The sequence below is a fragment of the Xiphophorus couchianus genome, chromosome 18, assembly GCF_001444195.1.
Source record: "Xiphophorus couchianus chromosome 18, X_couchianus-1.0, whole genome shotgun sequence".
Taxonomy (NCBI): domain Eukaryota; kingdom Metazoa; phylum Chordata; class Actinopteri; order Cyprinodontiformes; family Poeciliidae; genus Xiphophorus; species Xiphophorus couchianus.
Genome location: NC_040245.1, coordinates 27,688,972 through 27,711,176, shown reverse-complemented (window position 1 = coordinate 27,711,176; position 22,205 = coordinate 27,688,972). Strand labels below are relative to the sequence as shown.

The following is a 22,205-nucleotide window of genomic DNA, read 5'->3' as shown; positions in this document are numbered from 1 at the left end:
TTGTTGACAAGAAACTTTGATGAATGATAATAACTATGATGAAAATACTTCTGTCAATAGATAAAAATGAGACCAAATTTTAAAAGCTAGATGAAATCTAATAATATTTAATTTTACTGAAAGACAAGACAAGGTGGAAAGTGTAAAAAAAGCAACAGAAAACTATTTCAGGGTTTGATTGGCTGACAGTAGAATTTGTTCAGTCAGCCATTATTTACAACTATTAACTATTGTCACCTATAAATGTAAAAAATGGTGGAAAATGGCAATAAACTATAAAATATCACAAATATTTTTTGCACTTTCAAACAAAATTCTGACATGGAATGTCATGGAATAAACCCACTGCTCCACATGTCCTTTTCTACTACATAGAAAATGTTGTCCACTAAAATGTACTAACATTTATGAATAAAAGTAAAGATTGTTAGATTTTTCCTAAACTAGCATTTATTTGAAAAATGAGTTAACATGTGTTGTCAAAATCAATGCTCCTTTTAACTGAACTTTCATCTCCTTCCTGCACTTTAGAAAAGCGTCGAATCATCGCGGCAGCGTGCTCCTCCTTTTGCTCCGCCCCCTGGTGGAGGGGGTGGGTGGCACTGATCACCCGTCATACGGGAGGCAGCGCTGCTCCGTACTCTGTCTCCCTCAGACAGCGGACGGGACCTGGCGGATGTACCGATGGCTCCCCTTTCCGCTGACGTTCCCATGATGTTGGCGTGTGTTTCGGCTTGTTGTCGCCACCTCGCCGGCGGTGAGTCCGGTCAGACCGACTGACGGTGGATGTGAGACACCGGCGATGCGCTCCGGCTCGGCTTCTGGCTTGAGGGGTTGAAGGCAGCTGCTTTAAAAACCATCAGTAGAGAGCCGACTGGTAAGTTGAGTTTCACGACTGATTAGAGCACAATGTCGGCATTGTGTTGACCCTAGTTCGGATTCTTTTAACATAAATACACGTATTTTTATTTAAAGTCTTCACTATTACTATTACTGTACTATTTATTATGTTTTATGTCGTGTAAATAAAACTGGGGGGAAAAAAGTCATGTAAAAGAAACACGACTCTCGTTTCAGTTCGGCTGTTTTTGTGAGTTGGTGTTAATTTCTATTATATTGTATCTTAACTTAGAAGCGCGCGCACACGTCTCGCGTCATTTCCACACGGACGAGCAGCGCGTGCGCACAGAGGCGCTCCCCATTCACAGCCGAAGCCGAAAGCCGTGTGAATTAATAAACACGGGGATCCATTCAATTTAACGAGTGTGTTCACACGGTGGGGCAGAAACGGTTCAATAAGAATAAACCAGAAGGCGAAACAACTAGGTTTTCTGACTTTTTAAACATTCAGAGGCAATTTGTTTAGAAGTGAAAACTAAGAAACAAGCAACAAACACATGAAAATCCCCAAATCTAAATGAGCAAAACACATTTTTATCGCACAACTGTAATGGAATCACTTGAAATGTAGACAAGTTGAAACCAGGGGGCATAAAGGCGGCATGATCAGACCGGCTGAGTTTTCATGCAATGGACACAAAGAGCACTTTGAGCTTCACCAGACATCATTTTTAACATCAATTAGAGATAATTAACACGTATAATTGAAGATCCATTTATCTGTTTTTCAAGTCCGCTGCAGTGATGGGTGATGCTTTAAACTGCTGTTGAACGTCTCACTGAATAAAATGTACAACAGGAAATACAAAAGATCTGAAGACAACATATCCACCGTATGGCTGAGATTTGGTTGTCTCTCTCTCTCTCTGTCTCTCTCTTTTCTCTACTCTTCTTCAGTTTGAGCAACATTCACGATGTCAGGATGTGGCATCATACTGGCTGAAATATTAGTGTGTATGAAAAATGCTGGACACATTTTTTATAAAGGATTTAAATGAAACCTTTTTTATGCTGAATATAAAAAGACAAACGTTTTTTCTCACTGTCATTAAATCTTAAGTTTGTGTAGAGGACAGTGAAGCGTGTCGTGTTTGGAATGGGCCAAAAATAAGGCACGAGTTATGAGGAACTTGTGAAGTTTGACCTAAATGAAAGGCAATGATAACAATTATTTTAAACAAATGTATGTAAGCTTTGTTTTATAAAAATACAAAATTATTATTCTTACATTTAACAAATGAAATTGGAATTCCTAAAGGACTAAAAAAGGCAGAAATAATTTAGTCTGATTTTAATGCCAGACTGTAAAAAAAAGGGAAAAGAATATTAATGTTTATTACGTGTGTAAAGGCGCACTACTAGCCGCACAGCGATGTTTGATCTAAGTAAATACGATTGTAAGTTGTTCAGTTTTTGAATTACCAGTCTTATAAATTATTAGTAGTAAAACTAACTTGACCAACACAGAGATAACTGCAGTCTGATGTTCAGACAATTCAGTAATTGGCAGAAACCAATTACTGAGTTTCCTTGAGGTCTGACCAGATGATTCAATTTGTCTTTTGCATGCAAATCAGTCAATCACCAGAAAACTTATACAAAACACAAGTGAAACTCTAAATATTAAATTAGTTTATATTTAAGGACAAATGTATATTGATTTTAGAGATAAATTCAAAGTAGAATTTGCCGAAATCAGAAATCAACTCTATGACCATAAACTATGTTCTGTTTTGGACTGCAGAGAGATCTGTAGAGCCATAGAGGATGTAATCAAAGGTTTAGCAGCAACGGCATCAGCAAAATGTCTGCCTCAACTTTGGATATAATTGCACAAATTTTTCCAGGTTTTGCTTAATGATTAAAAACAAGAATGGACATAACATTTGGCAAACAAGTCAAATGATGTATTACTATTAAATAGTTGCCCAAGTTTTTTTTTTTTTTTTCAGTGGCGACTTTAAGAAATGTAGAAAGTGATTCCAGATTTCCAACAGTGTGAGGAACCAAGAGCACACATTCATCTGGAGGAAATGATCTGACCAACTGGATTTGATGCACATCTTGCAGAGTTGCAGAGCTGAAACCTTTAAATACACACTGAGGTTGAAAAGTAATAAAAGCAAATGAAGCACAAATGAAATGGGGCCAAGTGTATAACTCTGCGGAACTCCATGGTTACGTTTCTATTTGTGTGCTGTATTAAAATCCAAAAGGCTGATTTGGACCGCAATATTTGTTAGCTAGTATTCGCTGCATTGTTTCATGCTAGTAGAATGCTAGTCTCATGGCATTAAATGCATCTAATCGAGTTCAAAATGCTCAGTGCCCTGATTGGTTTGCTTTAATCAAACTCTGGTTTGTTTACCTACAAGGTCTGGTTCGTTTTGGGGAGATGTGATCAAAAAATCAAAGTCAGGTCCATCTACAAACCTCCGTCTCTGTTCGGTTGAAGTGAACTCTGGCGCGGTTCGACTGCATATGTGAACACCAAGCGGACTGGACACCGCTCCAAAAACAGGAAGTGGACTATAGCGCAGGGCATTCTGGGTAAATGCAACCAAAACAAACGCGCAACTAGAGTCCTAATGGGAGAAATTGCTGGTGGTCTTTTAACAAAGGTAAAAGAGAAATCCTAGAACTGCTCAAATCTGACGATTTACATTTCACAAAGGAGGAGGTCAGAGGTTTTTATGTCGTTTCATTCAGTGGTTCTTGGTGCAGCGCCCCCACAGGCAGGAAGGGGGAACATGTTTTCAAATGGTTTGGGTCGTTTGACAAGGTGCGGTGTGAAACCGCAGCAGCTGAAAATGTAACAAACAAATGTTTCACTTTTGGTCTCCAATCCAGCCGAGTCCACAAGATTTCACTTAATAAATTTCGCAGCTTTGACATTTCCCAAACAAGGCTAAGGTAAAGGACTCCTCTGTCCTTCTGAGCTTTGCTTCGCTTGAATCTTCAGCTACTCTTCATCTTCCCGGTTGAGTCGGAGAAACAGTGAGAGACACAGAGCCGCTCATTCTCTCCTCGTGATTACAGAAACTTCCAGACTTCACTCAGCCTGAATAAATGCATTGCTTCCTACTGAGCGACGAGGCTGGCAGCGGCCACCGTTCACCTCACGTTTCGGTGTTTCCACTCGCCTTCGTTTGCAGTGGCACGACGGTTCAGGTCCGATCCGGTGTTGTGGCTGTCTCTGCTTTTTCCGGCAGGTGGGTTGCGTTACCAGTTTGCGTGAGAGGGTGCGGGGAACCAGACCCCCTGTGGAAACTTATCAGTGTGGGAGCAGCGTGAGGAGATTTGTGATCCGCGACCACCTGCTTACAGATCCTGAGAATACGTCAAATTTTCCTGCTGCTGGAGAGGATTCTGGACGGTGGAGGGGCCCTTCTGCTCGGGTCCCGTTACCGCCGCTGACCCTCGTCCTGACTGGCGTTGGGCTGCAGTTTCTCTGACGCGCAGTAGAATTTTTTTTCTGTGGCGACAGCTTGTGCATAATTCTTCCCTCCTCCGCTCTGTGCAGCTTCGCTCCGGCCCAGCGTGCGGTATTAATAACTACTGTACATGGATGGAGCAAATCTCAGCAAAAGCCCGGCGCTGTGGCGCATTGGCACTTTGAGGACGGGCCCGTCGGGGATTATTTGGTTCCCTTATCGTCTCGATCCCTGCTGATGTTGGGCGAGGCGCCCCGGCAGCCGGTTTTTATCTCGTATTTCGTTGCAGGCTGATGCATCGGCGGTCAGTCGGAGGCGCAGACTCTCTAATTCTGAATTGAATAAGATAAAGCTGAACTCTGCGGCGCTGCGTGACCCCTGGAACAGAAAAGGCCAACGAATGAAGTGAGTCGTTAAGACGGAAGTCATCAGCTTCTATGCACCACAAATCTGGAACAAATTGCCAGAAAACTTCAAAACAGCCGAAACACTGAGTTCCCTTAGATAGAGGCTAAAAACCCACCTGATTAAAGTTGCTTTTGAACCACAATAAATCGAACGCTGACCAACTTATTTCATGTGTATCGATGATTTTGGTGATTGACGCTCAACAAAATGTAATGTTTGTTCCTGGTTTTCTCAATTGTTGACTGTATTGTTTTTTTTATGACTTTGTATTTTGTGTTTTTATGATTTGAAACACTTTGAACTTTGTTGCTGAACTATGCTATACAAGTAAACTTGATTGATTAGTAGAATATGCTTAGCTACGTCTCTCACCTCTGAAGCCCAACGGTCGGCACGCGGTTCTGACCTGAGAGAAGCCTCCTCCTCAAACCCGACCTTCTTCAAATCAAACAAAATTGATGTCAAACGTTTGTTTTTCAAGCTGTTAATAAAAGTTTCCTGAGGTCATAGAAGGTCAACCAGCCCCTCCAACATTTGTTAAATCAAACCGATTTTGTGTCCCATCAACTGTGCTGCGTTTGTGCTACTAAAATCTTCCTGCACAAACGTAGAATAAACATTTAACACCAGTTTTGTTTGATTCGGGTAATGGTTGGGCCAGTTGAACTTTTGACCTTATAAATTTTCAATAAGTTTAAAAGGTCACAAAGAAAAATTAAACATGTTTAATTGTTAGTATGGCAATATTATGTACATTTTTTTAGCTTTACATCAGGGTATGATGTCATTCTCTCATCAAAAATATACCTGGAGTGTTGCTTCCATTCTTTCATGCATGTTTTAGAAATCCTTTAATCGCCATGGCAACCATTCAGCTGGCTGTAACTCCTAGAAGCTGCAGTTTCCAAGCTTCCGAGCTTCTCCCCCGCAACGTTCCCTCCCAGCTCCTTCAGACTAGCCAGCAGCAATTAGCAAACATCTGGTGGACCGGAGCATCTGCTGAGCTCATTATAGGAGCTAATTCTCAGTGCAACGCTGATAAAAACATAATTAAATATGTTTCTATATGTTATACAGAGGAGCCATGTTGTGATGACTTCCTGAAGGTGGAGTTTCAGAAAGAGCAGGAGCTTAAAGAGACAGAAGCCCAATTTCAAGATGTTAAATTAGGAAGTCAAATCTCTTTTATCATATTTGATACGTACAGCGTTTTTTGTAACAACCAAGGGTAACATAGTTATTTAATGTGCTTGGAAAACAAGTAATGCTGCCCCTTAAAAATGTGAATTTATCTATACTGAAAATATCAAATTAAATCTACCAGTAAAATGTTCCACCGATGGTTTGATTATGCCTTGAGCGGCTCTGAAAAGAACAGTGTGTCTGTTCCTAGGGTTTCCCGTAAAACTGTTGATTACTTAATATTGGGTGTTTATGTTGCTCTTTCTAAATAACAGATTTGTGATGGTGCCCGTCTTGTCCATCTTACTTCTTCTGATTGAATCTGAGCATTATTTTCTTTTTATCAGCTTAACCTAGTACTCCTAGTGTTAAACAAAGTTAATAGAAAAAAAAAAACAATTGACAATTCTTAATCATCTAAACAAGGCATGCACATGCAAAACAGCATTGAAATGAAGTGGATTCCCACATAAAGTTTCAAGATCGTATAGTTTCTGTGTGCTGCCTTTGCTGCTGGTCTGCTTTACTGTTAGAAACTCTGGTTTTGTTGCCTCGTCACTAGTTTCTGTCGACGGCCGTGCAGGGCAGCTCTCTGAAAAGCCCTGACTGGACACTGGGTGTTGACTGCCTGAGCAGAACCTCATTCTGCTACTTTAGCTGCTTTTCCTCCTGAAAACAAACACAGACCGTGCTGAGATGGCAGGTGGGATCAGTTCAAGTTTATTGGGGCCTGCCATGCAAAGCAATGGCAGGAACCTATTGCTATTCTCCCAACAAAGTGTCTCTTTATAATTCTTTATTTTTCTTCCGTAACCGTTAATGCGGCTCATACCGCTGGGTGCACACCTACAAATGAGGTATCAAAACGTGCAGAAAATTCACGCCATTGGAGCTATTACTTTTGGTGGGATTTGGGCTTAACGTGGCGACATAATTCGCAAAAAACTACGAAAAAAACCCCATTATAAGTCAATGGGAAAAATCCTAGAAATACCCTATTTTTGAGGATTTTCTGTGTCGTCACAAATTCACCTAGAAATGCCATTCAAATTTCATTTTGTAGATACGTCTGTGATCTCTTCGAAAGTGAAGACGGCTCGTCGATACCAGTTACGGTTTGTCCACAATTTGTCTCTAAGCGACCCAAAGTTTCTCATTTTTCCTAAAATTAGAGTGAGAGCCCATCTCGGCTAGAGTGAGAAATTAAGAGGTTTTTTGAGCCCAAAATAATTTTGAAATCGCCATCACGCCCACAAATATCGCACGATTGGTATCAAAATCGGTCCTCACATTGATACGCGTGTCTGCTCCGGTAAAATGTTTTCAAAATTTATCTAGATCGTACGGTTTTCTGTCACGGTGCTTCAGAGCAAAGTCATGCGACAGGATTTTCTGAGGCTGTCTCAGGCTCTCTCCCATATATTTCTCAAACATTTCAGATCTGGGCAAACCATTTCTTTCTCTCATTGCTGTAAATGTTCTGAGTGAGGTACAGATATGAATCTCGGGACTATCGCAGAAGACACATAGGCCTCTCATACGCTCCAAACGCTTTTCGAATATGTATTACGGTTCCTGAACAGGAAGGATTTGTTTCCAATGCTTTTTTTCAGTAAAACTTGTTGGCTCAAAGAGAGTGTCTGTCTCAGCCTCTGTCAGTAACAGTTCACACCCTGCTGAGACCATTATTTCCCATAGCAACGGAACTATTGGCTGCTGATTAGGACTACAAATACGCATCAGTGTAGTTCTATATATAGTGGAATACTCAGTTGAAACAGAGGTTGACTGAACTGGCCTTTAGAACTACTTGCTGCTATGGGCTGTATATAACTGATTTAACTCAGTAACTGTTACACATGGGATTAGTTTGGAACTTTAAAATTAAGCATACTGAAAATTTCAAAATAAAAGCCTTGAATATTTTTACATGACATAATTGCTCTTTTTGGCTTTATTTGACTTTTTCATCCAAAGCACTGTTACACATGGGATTAGTTCGGAACTTTAAAATGGAGCATAATAATAATTTCAAAATAAAAGTGTTAGGTCTAAATACCTATTAAACAAAACACAGGAAAGACAAGAGAGTTAAATTCTTTTTGTACTCGCGAGGAGAGCAGACAGAGAGATGCTTTCAGTTACAAATCTCCAACCGCTCTGAAAACACATCTCCCGCTCCCTCTATTTTATTGCTTTTTTAGGGGACCCTCTTACACTGAGCGCTTTAACTCTCAAAGGGAGGGGAAAACAATTTATCACATTGTTGCAGCGCTAATGACATTTACTATTAGACACATGTTATCTACACTCTAAATCTTTCTGCTCCAGTCGAGTACCAGACACGGCGTCGAGTACCACAGGAGAGCAGACAGAGTTGTCTCCGCTATCTCCACGAAGGCTTCACTGCTCTCTTTCTCAAAGAGGTCACAGGAAGGAATCATAATTATTCAACACACAGAGACATTACTTAGAATAGAGGAAAAAGAGAAAAAGCATATAATTAAACATTATCTAAATGTTACTACAAAGCTACATGATACAACGAATATTTGATAATTACTAAAAATACAATTTATCCAACAAAAAGCCTTGAATATTTTTACATGATGTAATTGCTCTTTTTGGCTTTATATGACTTTTTCATCCAAAGCACTGTTACACATGGGATTAGTTCGGAACTTTAAAATGGAGCATAATAATAATTTCAAAATAAAAGCCTTGAATATTTTTACATCAGGTAATTGCGCTTTTTGGCTTTATGTGACTTTTTTATCCAAAGCACTGTTACACAATGGAATAGTTTGGCCCTCTGAAATGAAGCATACTGAAAATTTCAAAATAAAAGCCTTGAATATTTTTACATGATGTAATTGCTCTTTTTGGCTTTATATGACTTTTTCATCCAAAGCACTGTTACACATGGGATTAGTTCGGAACTTTAAAATGAAGCATAATAATAATTTCAAAATAAAAGCCTTGAATATTTTTACATGATGTAATTGCTCTTTTTGGCTTTATATGACTTTTTCATCCAAAGCACTGTTACACATGGGATTAGTTCGGAACTTTAAAATGGAGCATAATAATAATTTCAAAATAAAAGCCTTGAATATTTTTACATCAGGTATTTGCGCTTTTTGGCTTTATGTGACTTTTTTATCCAAAGCACTGTTACACAATGGAATAGTTTGGCCCTCTGAAATGAAGCATACTGAAAATTTCAAAATAAAAGCCTTGAATATTTTTACATGATGTAATTGCTCTTTTTGGCTTTATATGACTTTTTCATCCAAAGCACTGTTACACATGGGATTCGTTCGGAACTTTAAAATGGAGCATAATAATAATTTCAAAATAAAAGCCTTGAATATTTTTACATGATGTAATTGCTCTTTTTGGCTTTATATGACTTTTTCATCCAAAGCACTGTTACACATGGGATTAGTTCGGAACTTTAAAATGGAGCATAATAATAATTTCAAAATAAAAGCCTTGAATATTTTTACATCAGGTAATTGCGCTTTTTGGCTTTATGTGACTTTTTTATCCAAAGCACTGTTACACAATGGAATAGTTTGGCCCTCTGAAATGAAGCATACTGAAAATTTCAAAATAAAAGCCTTGAATATTTTTACATGATGTAATTGCTCTTTTTGGCTTTATATGACTTTTTCATCCAAAGCACTGTTACACATGGGATTAGTTCGGAACTTTAAAATGGAGCATAATAATAATTTCAAAATAAAAGTGTTAGGTCTAAATACCTATTAAACAAAACACAGGAAAGACAAGAGAGTTAAATTCTTTTTGTACTCGCGAGGAGAGCAGACAGAGAGATGCTTTCAGTTACAAATCTCCAACCGCTCTGAAAACACATCTCCCGCTCCCTCTATTTTATTGCTTTTTTAGGGGACCCTCTTACACTGAGCGCTTTAACTCTCAAAGGGAGGGGAAAACAATTTATCACATTGTTGCAGCGCTAATGACATTTACTATTAGACACATGTTATCTACACTCTAAATCTTTCTGCTCCAGTCGAGTACCAGACACGGCGTCGAGTACCACAGGAGAGCAGACAGAGTTGTCTCCGCTATCTCCACGAAGGCTTCACTGCTCTCTTTCTCAAAGAGGTCACAGGAAGGAATCATAATTATTCAACACACAGAGACATTACTTAGAATAGAGGAAAAAGAGAAAAAGCATATAATTAAACATTATCTAAATGTTACTACAAAGCTACATGATACAACGAATATTTGATAATTACTAAAAATACAATTTATCCAACAAAAAGCCTTGAATATTTTTACATGATGTAATTGCTCTTTTTGGCTTTATATGACTTTTTCATCCAAAGCACTGTTACACATGGGATTAGTTCGGAACTTTAAAATGGAGCATAATAATAATTTCAAAATAAAAGCCTTGAATATTTTTACATCAGGTAATTGCGCTTTTTGGCTTTATGTGACTTTTTTATCCAAAGCACTGTTACACAATGGAATAGTTTGGCCCTCTGAAATGAAGCATACTGAAAATTTCAAAATAAAAGCCTTGAATATTTTTACATGATGTAATTGCTCTTTTTGGCTTTATATGACTTTTTCATCCAAAGCACTGTTACACATGGGATTAGTTCGGAACTTTAAAATGAAGCATAATAATAATTTCAAAATAAAAGCCTTGAATATTTTTACATGATGTAATTGCTCTTTTTGGCTTTATATGACTTTTTCATCCAAAGCACTGTTACACATGGGATTAGTTCGGAACTTTAAAATGGAGCATAATAATAATTTCAAAATAAAAGCCTTGAATATTTTTACATCAGGTATTTGCGCTTTTTGGCTTTATGTGACTTTTTTATCCAAAGCACTGTTACACAATGGAATAGTTTGGCCCTCTGAAATGAAGCATACTGAAAATTTCAAAATAAAAGCCTTGAATATTTTTACATGATGTAATTGCTCTTTTTGGCTTTATATGACTTTTTCATCCAAAGCACTGTTACACATGGGATTCGTTCGGAACTTTAAAATGGAGCATAATAATAATTTCAAAATAAAAGCCTTGAATATTTTTACATGATGTAATTGCTCTTTTTGGCTTTATATGACTTTTTCATCCAAAGCACTGTTACACATGGGATTAGTTCGGAACTTTAAAATGGAGCATAATAATAATTTCAAAATAAAAGCCTTGAATATTTTTACATCAGGTAATTGCTCTGTTGAGCATGATATAACTGATTTAACCCAATGACTGTTATACATGGTATTAGTTTGGCCCTTTGAAATGAAGCTTAACAAAAATTTCAAAATAAAAGCCTTGAATATTTTTTACATGAAGTAATTGCTCTTTTTGGCTTTATTTGACTTTTTCATCCAAAGCACTGTTACACATGGTATTAGTTCGGAACTTTGAAATGAAGCATACTGAAAATTTCAAAATAAAAGCCTTGAATATTTTTACATCAACTACTTGTGTTTTGAGCATAATATAACTATTTCAACCCAATCACTATTACGCATGGGATTAGTTTGGCCCTTTGAAATGAAGTTTAACAAAACTTCCAAAATAAAAGCCTTGACAACATTTTAAATCATACTGAATGGTGCACGTCCGCCTTACTTAACGTTCTTGCGGTTCTCCACATGCCATTGATTACGTTGCGGCGTTCTTAAGCGTCGATGCCAATTTGTAGCATGACAACGCCGGGCCCAAACCCGACGGGCGCGCCTTGGCAGGCCCCGGCTAAATTTCTTCCGAAATTTTCTAGTTTATTTATTTATTTCGCTCCTAGAAGGTGAAGAGGAAGCAACGCAGGTTTAGCCTTCAGGGAGATGATGGCTGTTATCACTTTTCTGTTCAAGTGCATGAAAAAGTCCTCAAATGACATCTTTGGAAAAAGAAGCATAATCTTCTGTCTGCTAACCACAGGCTCTGCCAGGACTCTGTAAGTAGCTGATTGATTTATTTATTTTCTAATTCAAAATAACAGCCGATAAAGAAAACTGAGTCAAAACAAAAACTTTATTAAAAGAGAAATTTGTGGCTGATTTCTGGTCACCAACTTGATGAAGCTCTGGCCTGCCGGTGTTCCTATATTAGCCGACTCCGATGTGTTGCTCTGTTTAAAAGGTGCTTATGTTCAGTTTATTATCCTGACTGGTGTGACCAGTCATCTTGTTGATCAAAAAATTAAAAAATGTCACAAGAATTTGGTGAAGAAAGTTTAAGAAAATGATTAAAAAAGAAGTGACTTCTAAGAGGCAATAGAGGCTAAAGTTCAACCTGCAGCTTTTAAGTCTCAGCTAATAAGTTTTAATACAGAAGGAATTTTCCATCGATTACATATTTATTAAAACGAGAAATGCGCCGATCCCATATTAACATCTGTATCAATCCAGATGTTGAAACAAATTCTAGATCTGGAATCAGTAACAATCTGGCCGATACGTAAGGGCAGATCTACACCGTCTAGTTCTATGCTTTGTGCTTTATTATTTATCTTACATTATATTTAGAATTCCTAATTGCTCTTTTTGAACCATCTGGAAGACTGTTTCTTGCAGTTTTTTTTTTTTTTTCTTACACATTTGACCAAAATAGTCGACCTATTGTTTCTGTTTCTTATTTATTTCCCATTTTTATGTTTTGCTTCTAACTGCACCGATTGAACAAACTAAAGTTTTGTTGTTTTTACATGTTTGTAAAAGATTGTGAAGCTACTGGTGTATTTCAGTGTTCTGTGCAGAGTAATAATATTAACATGTAATTCAGTACATTTATATCTGCGGTTAGAAAAAATAAACGCGTTTAGTCAATTCGGCTGTTTTTCTGTATTGACCGACACAAAGTCTCAAATATCGGTATTGGAAGTGAAAAAAGTGGATGGGTGCGTCCCTGTTGCTTAGCCATGTTAGTAGCTGCCACTTTTACAGAAAATAAATTACAAACAGCGCCAACCTTTGCTCTAAAGACCTAAGAATAGAAAACATACATTGACATCAGCAGCCGCCATGACGACCAGGCGTAATTTGTACGCAGGAGCCACGGATGGATGAACGTGAGATGAGCTGAGGCTCCTCCAGTCAGGAGGCGCCACTTGGCCTGCGGCTCCGAGGCCGTTCCACCTGAATGCTGAGAGAGCAGAGACCGGCCGGTCCTCCAGTCCCACACATGAACACCAAGCATCCATGAAAACCTTTTGAAAATATATTTGTATGGTTTTATTGGTGGGTCTCACGGCAGCCTCTGTTTGATTTGATCTGTGCAGGAACTCTCGGGTTTTACAGACGATGTTTCCAGGAGGATTCGTTTGCAGCACAGTGCTCTTAAACATGGAGGTCTTTCTCTTTGTTTTGTGGCGTTTGCCAACTGTTGCAGTTTTGCACGTCCTTGTTTTTTTATATATATACGTTTCCACAAATAGAAATATTCAGTAACTCTTAAGTGCTTCATAGGGCAATAAAAAATAGGTAAAAAGTAGTACATAAAACAAAAACGGTACATAATGTATTGAAAATATTATTTAAAAAAATAACATATTTGACTATATTTTCAGTTGCCTCTGATGTTTTATACATGAACCTGTACAGACACTTATGATAATGTAAACTCGTGAAAATAGTTAAATTTTCACTAGTTTAGTGAAACTAAACTATTTTCATGAAAGTAGTAAAATCAGTCTAGTTTTACTAGAAACAAAATAATTAGTTTCAAATGAAACTATTTGACAAATAAAGTTATTATGGCAAAGTGTTTTAGGATGACAGTACAGGAACCACACCCACCTGTAAATAGCATTCATGAATACTTGAGACCCCCTCTAAAAATACTTCCATACTTTTAATAGTTCAAACACCAACTATACTTTAACGTGTTAATACACGTAGAGGAAAACGTTTTGGCACTACTGCAGAAGCTAGCATCTACTGTCTTCTCTCTGTGCTTCAGCCAATTAGAGCCAAGGGGGAAAAATGGCGTTATTGGTTGGGCGTCTCTGCGACTGCTAGTCAGTGGCGTCCAGCAGCATTGTGCCTCGGTATTTCAGCTTCAACTGCACACTGACTTAGTGCTAAACTTTTATTTTTTTGACAGTTCTTGCCTATTCTCTTCCTAATGTGCTTGATTTGTGTTTAACCTTCTGATGTTTAAGAGCGGAATGGGAAATTCTGTCTCACAATTCTGATACTAAGCAAAAAGAAATAATTTTGGTTATCTTAATGGACTTAAAACAGATGAAGTTTAGTCTGATTAAAGGTCAAACTGTGTGAAAAAAGGTTGTCTTCTTATGAGGTTTGTAAATATCCAGTTTCAGTTGTATTATGGACAGACTTGGTGACATACATTTTTGTGAGGATTGAATGTTCAATAAGTGTCACTAGAACGGAGCCTTGAGGAACTCCACATATAATCTTGATCTGTTTATGATTAGAACTGCCATACAATGTGGCCCATTAGGAGCAGTACAAAGAAGTACTGCCGAGACAGACGTTTAAGATGCATCGACAGAAAAGAAATGCAGAAAATGTTTTTCAATGATCTTTCCTGAAAAGAATTGGTTCTATGTTGGTCTGTATTATTGAGGCAGCCAGAAAGAAAGAAAAACTTTTGGTCAGTGTCGTTTTCAGGGCCTGAGTCTAGAATGAAACAGAAAAATATTTAGTCTTGAAGAATAGTAAAATAGAGTTTTTGTGTGTTGCAGGAGCTGTCTGGTGGGTCCCTCACTGCTATGATCCTGAGAACCTGAAGTTTTTGCCTTCTTGAGAGCTTTTCCATCCCGTCCTGAATCGCGCCCGGTTCCTCGATGGGTTCCCGCAGCCAGAGCTTCTTCCACAACCACCATCACCACCACCACCATCGCAGCTCAATGGTGCCCGCCACCGTGCCAAGGCTGCTGCCGGAGAGCGGGAGTCTGCTGGGGGGCATCGCCCAAATCACCCCAAACCTCTTCCTCAGTAGAGGCAACGTGGCGTCCAACCGCAGCCTGTTGCTGTCTAAGGGCATCACCTGCGTGGTCAACGCCACCATCGAGTTGCCCAACTTCAACTGGCCGCATATGGAGTACGTGAAGGTCCCCCTGGCAGACATGCCCCACTCCCCCATTTCCTTGTACTTCGACAGCGTGGCCGACAAGATCCACAGCGTGGGGCGCAAACGAGGGGCGGTGCTGGTGCACTGCGCAGCCGGGGTGAGCCGCTCGGCCTCTCTGTGCCTGGCGTACCTCATGAAGTACCACCGCGTGTCTTTGGCCGAGGCCCACGCTTGGGTCAAGGCCCGCCGTCCCATCATCAGGCCCAACGGCGGCTTCTGGCGCCAGCTGATTGAATACGAGAGGAAGCTGTTCGGCAGGAACTCTGTTAAGATGGTGCAGACACCCTACGGGATCATACCCGATGTTTACGAGAGGGACCGCAGGACCCTCGCTCCTTTCTGGGGCCTGTGAGCGTCTGCGCTGGCTATCCATCCACAGTGAGGGATAAAGGTGGAAAGCGAACCTCTTTTTTTTGTCCTACCTGAGCTGCAGGGGTAGGCCTGTTCTCGTCAGGTGAAGTGAGATGTGTGAGTGTAGATGTTTCTGAAGCATATTTACTGAAAAAGAACAGAGGAAATTTGATGGTGCTGCAGTCTAGTGTTTGAGTTGGGAGCAAAGCGACTGAAAGCCCAGAATCCGTCGAACCAGATGATCGTCGGGTAACATGGATGTTCTGGACTGAATGCCCAGAGCTCAGAGTGGTCGGATGGTACTGTGGTGTGTTTCCCAGTGTGTTTTCCCACTTCCAGAGGAGACGAGCACTCTGAGGGCGGGGGGTGCTCGAGCCTCTGCAGTGCCGACAGTGATGTCCCTTTCCTGACGTGGTGTCATGTGGTAATATTGTGTCAGTTTCCCAGTAATATTTAATGTGAAGGGCAGCAACATGCTCTGAATTCATGGTAGCATTAAAGAAAAGTGTTCAGAAAAATAACACAATGTATCGCAATGTGCTGATAGTGGGGAGGGGAGGGAGGCTTACGGAGCACTTTACTCAAACATTCAAAGATATTACATCTAGCTTTTTACAAAGGAGAAATTTGAAAACACGTAAGCTAGAAATGAAGGTTTAGTGAAAGCTCCTGTGTAACACAGGGTTGACTGTTCCGTCCTGTGACCACACTATGTTATTGTAGTGCTACTTGATGCTCTAATAAAAATAATATCTGCTGCTTTACATGGACCGGTAGCTTTGTGGTGAATATTTCTATCCAAAACTGTCACATACATCTGTTTTTCGATTTCGTGCAACATGTCCTCACCCCTCTGGTCGTATGTTATTGTCATCAGCCACTGGAATTTCAGGATGTCCATTTTTTCAAAATGGCTGTCGTTTTTGAGTCTTTTACGCCTATCAAAAGTGTTACTCATGTCTATTAATTGGATGAAGTTTAAGCCATATCATTTCAACTCTGGTCAGTCTATTCATACAACTTTAAAGTAACGACATGTATCAAAATCAGAAACTGAGGACTTTGCTCTTTGCGAGTCTCACACCAGACAAAAGAGAAGAAGATGCGACACAGACTGAGAGACGGTCGTCTTAATGGCTAGCATTAGCTTAACAGTTTGGTGTTAACGGAGCTGGGGTTTTAGTTTAGCCAATTGTATTGAGTGAATGTAAATTTTACTGCGTCTCATTTGGACTCATTCTCAAAGTTATGCATCACTTGAACAAATTTTCGACTATGCTATAACATTTGTCATTTTGGAAGTCATGCTATACGCTGCGTCATTTGGGTGACATCGTTCTATACTTTCTTTTGTGTTTGGCCATTTTCAAAGTCAATGTCTCCTTTTAGTGTGACGTTGAAAATGAGCTAAAGTGTGACATTTTATTAACTTTTTTTGATTTTTTTATTTACTCTTATTTCCTTTTTTTGGGTTTGGATGTGTGAATGCTTATTTGTACAAAATATTATTGAAAAGGATGTGTTGCAAAGAATATTATCTGAGATGGGCTCTCATGTTGAAATAAATCTACATTAGGAGGAAACTTTAACCTGCGCTGAATTGGAAATATTTTAGAAAAATACACTGAATTACAAGGTTTTACAGAACATTACTATTACATTATTTCAATAATAATGGGTCGCTGTGTAAAGTGGACCAGTCTGAGACATGAAGCTCGAGGGCTGAAAATGAGTCCCATTTTGCTCACAATAGTGTAAAATTCAGTGGTTGGTTTGCACGCTGTTTTCTTGCTAGAACAAGATATTTTCCTCCTATCTGGAGCAAAACGCATGAGAATTATTGGCGTACCAAACAGAACCCGTCTCATCGCTTTTGACAATTTGTTCTGTAACTAGTTGAAATCGATGACACTGATTGGTGTGAAGGTATTTCTTCTGAATCACGTTTCATTCATGGGCAAAACTACGGCCTCATAATGTAATCCCAAAGCATGTAATGTCTCATCGTCGTTCTATTAAAACGGCAAAGCAGAGGTCATGTCCTGCCAAGGAAACACGCCGTGCGACGAGCGGTGAAATATGAGCTGGTACTCGCTGCTGCTAAATGCATTCACAAGTTCATATGTTAAAGTACAAATACTGCGACCTTCAACGTTTCGAACAATGCGAAGCAACATCAGCTGGGACGGGGATGCTGGTCAGGGTGGGTGGAGAAGCCGTGATGGATCTGAGATCGGGGGCGGGGCTTCACCTTCCTGCGTGACAACAATGTGAACCATCCAGAGCGACAAAGGTCAAAACAGACTCATGGGTTGGAATGGTCCAGTCAAAGTCCAGACCTTACGGTCATAAATAATATGTTTTAATAAACAAGGAATATGACCTCAATTTCAAGAGGACAGACAGACACTTTATTAAACCCAGGTGGGAAATTATTTTGCTACAACAGGGAAATAGATAAAGATGATTTTTAAATTGCATAAATGTATAGAGGACATAAAATGGAGGACAAGAGACTTGAAAACCGACCTGCACAGACTGCTCACCGAGTTTGAATTATTCATTACAATATGGGAACACATTTCACTGTTTGGATGTACAAGGCTGGTAGAAACAGACCACATCACTGCTACTGTAATTCCAGTAAAAACATATTTCTATAAAGTATAATTTTCCTTTTACTTCACAATTATACACTACTTTAAGTCTGCATAAAACTTCTTGAAATTTGCGGTTGTATTGTGCCAAAGCATGTGAAGGTTCCAGGGGTTTGAATATGCATGAATAGCACTGTAAAACTGAGGAATGCTGCAAATATTTTCTTGGTGAGTTAAACCCTTGAAGTGATTAAACCACTGAACCAGTAAGAGTAGATATTAGCATTAAATAATAGGAGCAGTATTGATTGTGCCTTTTTATAGTATAATCAAGTAACGAATCAGTTATATATATAAAAAAAACTGTATGTCTCAAACATGACAAAGAAATTTCACTTCATAATTTAGCGCCTTGAAATTGGGCTTCTGTCTCTTTAAGAGGCTCTTACACCTTCCAGCAGTCTACAGCACATCATCACAACAATGCTCCTTCATGATGCTGTTGTTCTTACCACTGTCGGACTGAGATGCAGTTTGTGTGATGAGCTCAGTGGATGCGCAGTTCCACCAGATGCTAATTGTTGCTGCTAGTCTGAAGGAGCTGAGTGGGGGAGGAGCGCCCTGTGAGGAAGACGCTTCGCTGGAGACTGCAACTCCGGGGAGGAGCCTCGTGGAAATAGGCGGAGCTTTGTGACAACAAGCGTTTAGGCATGCCCGAATGGTTGCCACGGGAGATTCAAGGACGTATCAAACATGCATGAAAGAATCAATGCAACACTCTTGGTATGTTCTTAATAAGGGAAAACATTACATGATGTAATGATATGATGTCACAAAAGTCAGTTTTACATAAAAAGCTTTCACTGTTTAGTGATATGTTTGAACCTAAAACTGTACTTCTGATTCATATTTGAATGATCATTTATCTGAAAGCAGACAATGCTTTTGCTGTCCAAACTCTGCTTGGAGGCGTCTCTGAGAGGTTTCCACATGAACAGATTGCAGTTGTTTCCCTCTCCAAGTGCCTCTCGATGCTCGAGCCGCGCAGACGTTTCCCTCCCCATCTTCATATGTCAAAGAAGCATTCTGCCATTCATTTTCATTTGCTGCGGTTAGAGAGCAGCTGGCGTAAATTGATGAATGCCATTCGTCTTGTGCCCACACTTCTGAGAGACCCCCTGAAGTTGGTCTCCGCAATGAATTCCATCGTCCACCGAGACGACGACCGTCTGACGGCGTCCACAGAGATTGGTCCGAGGGATGGGTCCAAATTATACGTGTTCTTTGATTGCTCTTCCAACACAAATATGCATCCCTCCCCCCGCTCTTACCCCTCCACTGCTTCTGATGTAAGCGCAGGCAGGCGCCGCGAGTAAACACATCTTTTAACCGGAAGATGAAATATTATCTTCTATCATTCAAGCAGCAAAAAGAACCATTTGTGGGATCCTGAGTGCCGGAGCGGGCCTGGACGCAGCACTGCAGGTGGAACAAATGGATGGAGTTTGTGAAGGCAAACACGAAGCACCAGGTTCAAGCTAGCTGCAGCGTATCCACTTAAAGGCTTCTTTTAGTAAATGTCCAGAGATACAACACTTTGCAGCAATTCCTTGAACATCGCGCTGTTGAGAGCTGTTGTCCTGGAAGTTGAACCTGCACCGGACACAAGTCTCAAGTCTTTCATAGCCGCTAACAAACGTGTCAAACTCAGGTCTGTGGGCTACCAAATGTGTCTCCTAGTGTGATTATACTTGGCCCTCGAGACAACTGCAGATAGCACATTCACAGCTAGCATTACAAATCCCAGATTGCTTTGCTGGTGGATTGGTGTGTCAGTCAGAAAACCTCAACCACTGACCTTTATTAGCGCCCTCCTCACATAGGGCACAAAAAATGGTCAAATGAAAGCTGGATTAAAGAGCAAATGATCAGCTCACAAAGGTAACAGACAGACCTGCAGACCCAACGTTACTGAAACCAAAGGATGTAACAATGTTCAAACTAATTTCCCATATTTCCCCAGCATGGTAATAATGCCATGCATCCTCTCTGAAAACCTTCACTGTGTCTCGTTCCACCTATCATAATGGTGCCGTCACTGTGCTTTATGGTTTTTAGGGTCATGTGCAGTGTTTGCTTTCTAGTGTTTTTCATGTAGACCAAAAAGTTATTGTTTCATTATTAAACTCTACAATTTCCTCCCTGGACTTCATGATGCTGTTTTCTCACTAATCTTAATGACCCTCTGAGGCTTTCAAAGAACAACTGAGTGTAACAATACTCTATATACATATTATTGGCTGAACCACATTTCATTTAAGGGCATCCCTCTCAACGATACCCTTAAAGGGGAAGGCTCTCAGCTGAACGGGTCGTCACCCTTGGGTCACAGCTGTTCTGCCTCCTGGGGTAGGTCACCCTGAGGCCTGTAAGCTGTTGGATGTTTCAGGCATGCCAATGTTTGCAACTGAAACTGTGAACTATCAGGAATTAAAAAAAAAAAACAAACAAAACAAAAACCATCTTGGTGTGAACAATGTAGTTGAAGTTTAACCAAGTTAGTCCAAGTGAACTCAACTTCTTGGGCCTGTGTATCGACCGGTCATTCAGTGACAGTCTGTCTCTTTCTCTTGCTTTGCAAGTCAAGTGGTCCTTTTACACATTGCCATGTCAGACTGCAGCTGAAAATCGATTTTTCTAGTTTTCAAAACTCTTCGTTCGACTTTTACATAAAGAGAGCCAATGGACAATTCAGCTTCATATTAAAAACACTGCATATATTGGGCGTGCCGTGGTGGCGGAGGGGTTAGCATGACCCACATTCAGGCAAAACGTAGCCTCGACACGGCTGTCGCGGGTTCGACTCCCGGACCCGATGACGTTTACCGCATGTCTTCCCCCGTCTCCTTCCCCCTTTCCTGTCAGCCTACTTTGAAAAAGGGACACTAGAGCCCACAAAAAGACCCCTTGCGGGGCGATTAAAAAAAAAACACTGCATATAGACAGTCAAGAGTTCATCTGGCCAACAAAAGATTGTTTATTTTACTGCGTTAACGTCAGTGTGGGCTTATGAGTGCATTCACACCAGCCCTGTTTAATTCGCTTTAATTAAACTTTAGTTTCTTTGTCTCAAAAGTCCAGTTCACTTGGGGACGTGTGAATGCTTTATCCAACAACGATGCTATCCAAAAAAACTAACTTCAGTCCGCCACCAAACCTAGGTCTTGGTTCGGTTAAAGTGAATTCTGGTGCAGTTCCAGTGTGAATGCCAAGCAGTCCAGAGACCGCTCCAAAAGCAGGAAGCAGACTCTAGAGCAGGGCATTCTGGGTAAATACAACCAGAACAAACACATGAGTCACTAGCTGGAGTTTTTTTTGTTTGTTTTTACCAAAGACAAAAGAGAAATCCTACAGCTGCTACAATCTGACGTCACTCCGTTGTCGTTTACATTTCACGAGGAAAGTTGCGCTCAGTCTCTTCGGTCTCGTTGTTTCCTTCAATGGTTCTCGGTGCAGCGCCGCCACAGGCGAGGAGGGGAACAGGTTTTCCAAAGGTTAGTTTGACAGCGCAGAGTGAAAGCGAACCACAGCAGCCGAATGTGGTTCCAAACTGAACTGAGCATACCAGGTCTGAAAACATCCTGTGAATCTTCAATCTTTGAATTTCTCCTGCCTATTTCAATGATAGGCCCCATTATAAAACAGCTGTAGTGATTGTTTTTTTAATTTATTGTTATTATATATATTTTTTGCATTGGAAATTATAACCTTATTCAATAGGAAAAGAAAAAGAACCGTAGAAAACAAAGCAGTATTTCATTGTCAAGACAATTATTGGAATAACACGCTTTATCTGCAGTGAAATATTAAGTCACAGCTCTCTGGCCTCTAATGATTCACTGTAATCAGCGACAGCTACAGCACAACTCCCACCTCGCTCCGCTATAAATCCTGCGGTACAACTTTAACTAGGCCGCGCTGTTTAAATTTCGGCTCGCCGCTCCATGGTATAGTGAGACGCTGACAGCCTGATTTAGTCTCACTGCAACATATGCTTTAACTGTTGGATGTGATTCACAGTGAGCGTTTTTTATTTTTGTTCTTTATCCTCCAAACAGTCGCAAACATTAAGGGAGCTGCTGCTGCTGCTGTGGCTGCCAGCAGCAGCCTCAATAACATTCCCCCCGGGGGCAGATTTAAATCCTGTTAGTGCTCCGTGTAATGGTAATG

The 22,205-nt window shown here is 40.1% G+C and overlaps 1 protein-coding gene and 1 long non-coding RNA gene across 3 annotated transcripts; both read left to right on the top strand.

Annotated features, from left to right (window-relative positions):
• Nucleotides 1-559: 559 nt before the first annotated feature.
• Nucleotides 560-16,148, top strand: dusp14 (dual specificity phosphatase 14). 2 transcript variants are annotated; one of them, XM_027999650.1, is made up of 3 exons: nucleotides 560-877; nucleotides 4,624-4,739; nucleotides 14,639-16,148. In XM_027999650.1, exon 3 carries the CDS (start codon nucleotides 14,741-14,743, stop codon nucleotides 15,377-15,379), a length of 639 nt encoding a protein of 212 aa, XP_027855451.1. In that variant the 5' UTR covers nucleotides 560-877; nucleotides 4,624-4,739; nucleotides 14,639-14,740; the 3' UTR covers nucleotides 15,380-16,148. The 2 variants fall into 2 exon arrangements, with proteins under 2 accessions (XP_027855451.1, XP_027855450.1); XM_027999649.1 differs by lacking the exon at nucleotides 4,624-4,739 and having other exon boundaries at nucleotides 564-877.
• LOC114133611 (uncharacterized) lies at nucleotides 3,652-21,313 on the top strand. Its single transcript, XR_003593217.1, has 3 exons — nucleotides 3,652-3,663; nucleotides 13,256-13,259; nucleotides 21,236-21,313. It is a non-coding gene; the product is annotated as an uncharacterized LOC114133611 (long non-coding RNA).
• The last annotated feature ends 892 nt before the right edge of the window (nucleotides 21,314-22,205 follow it).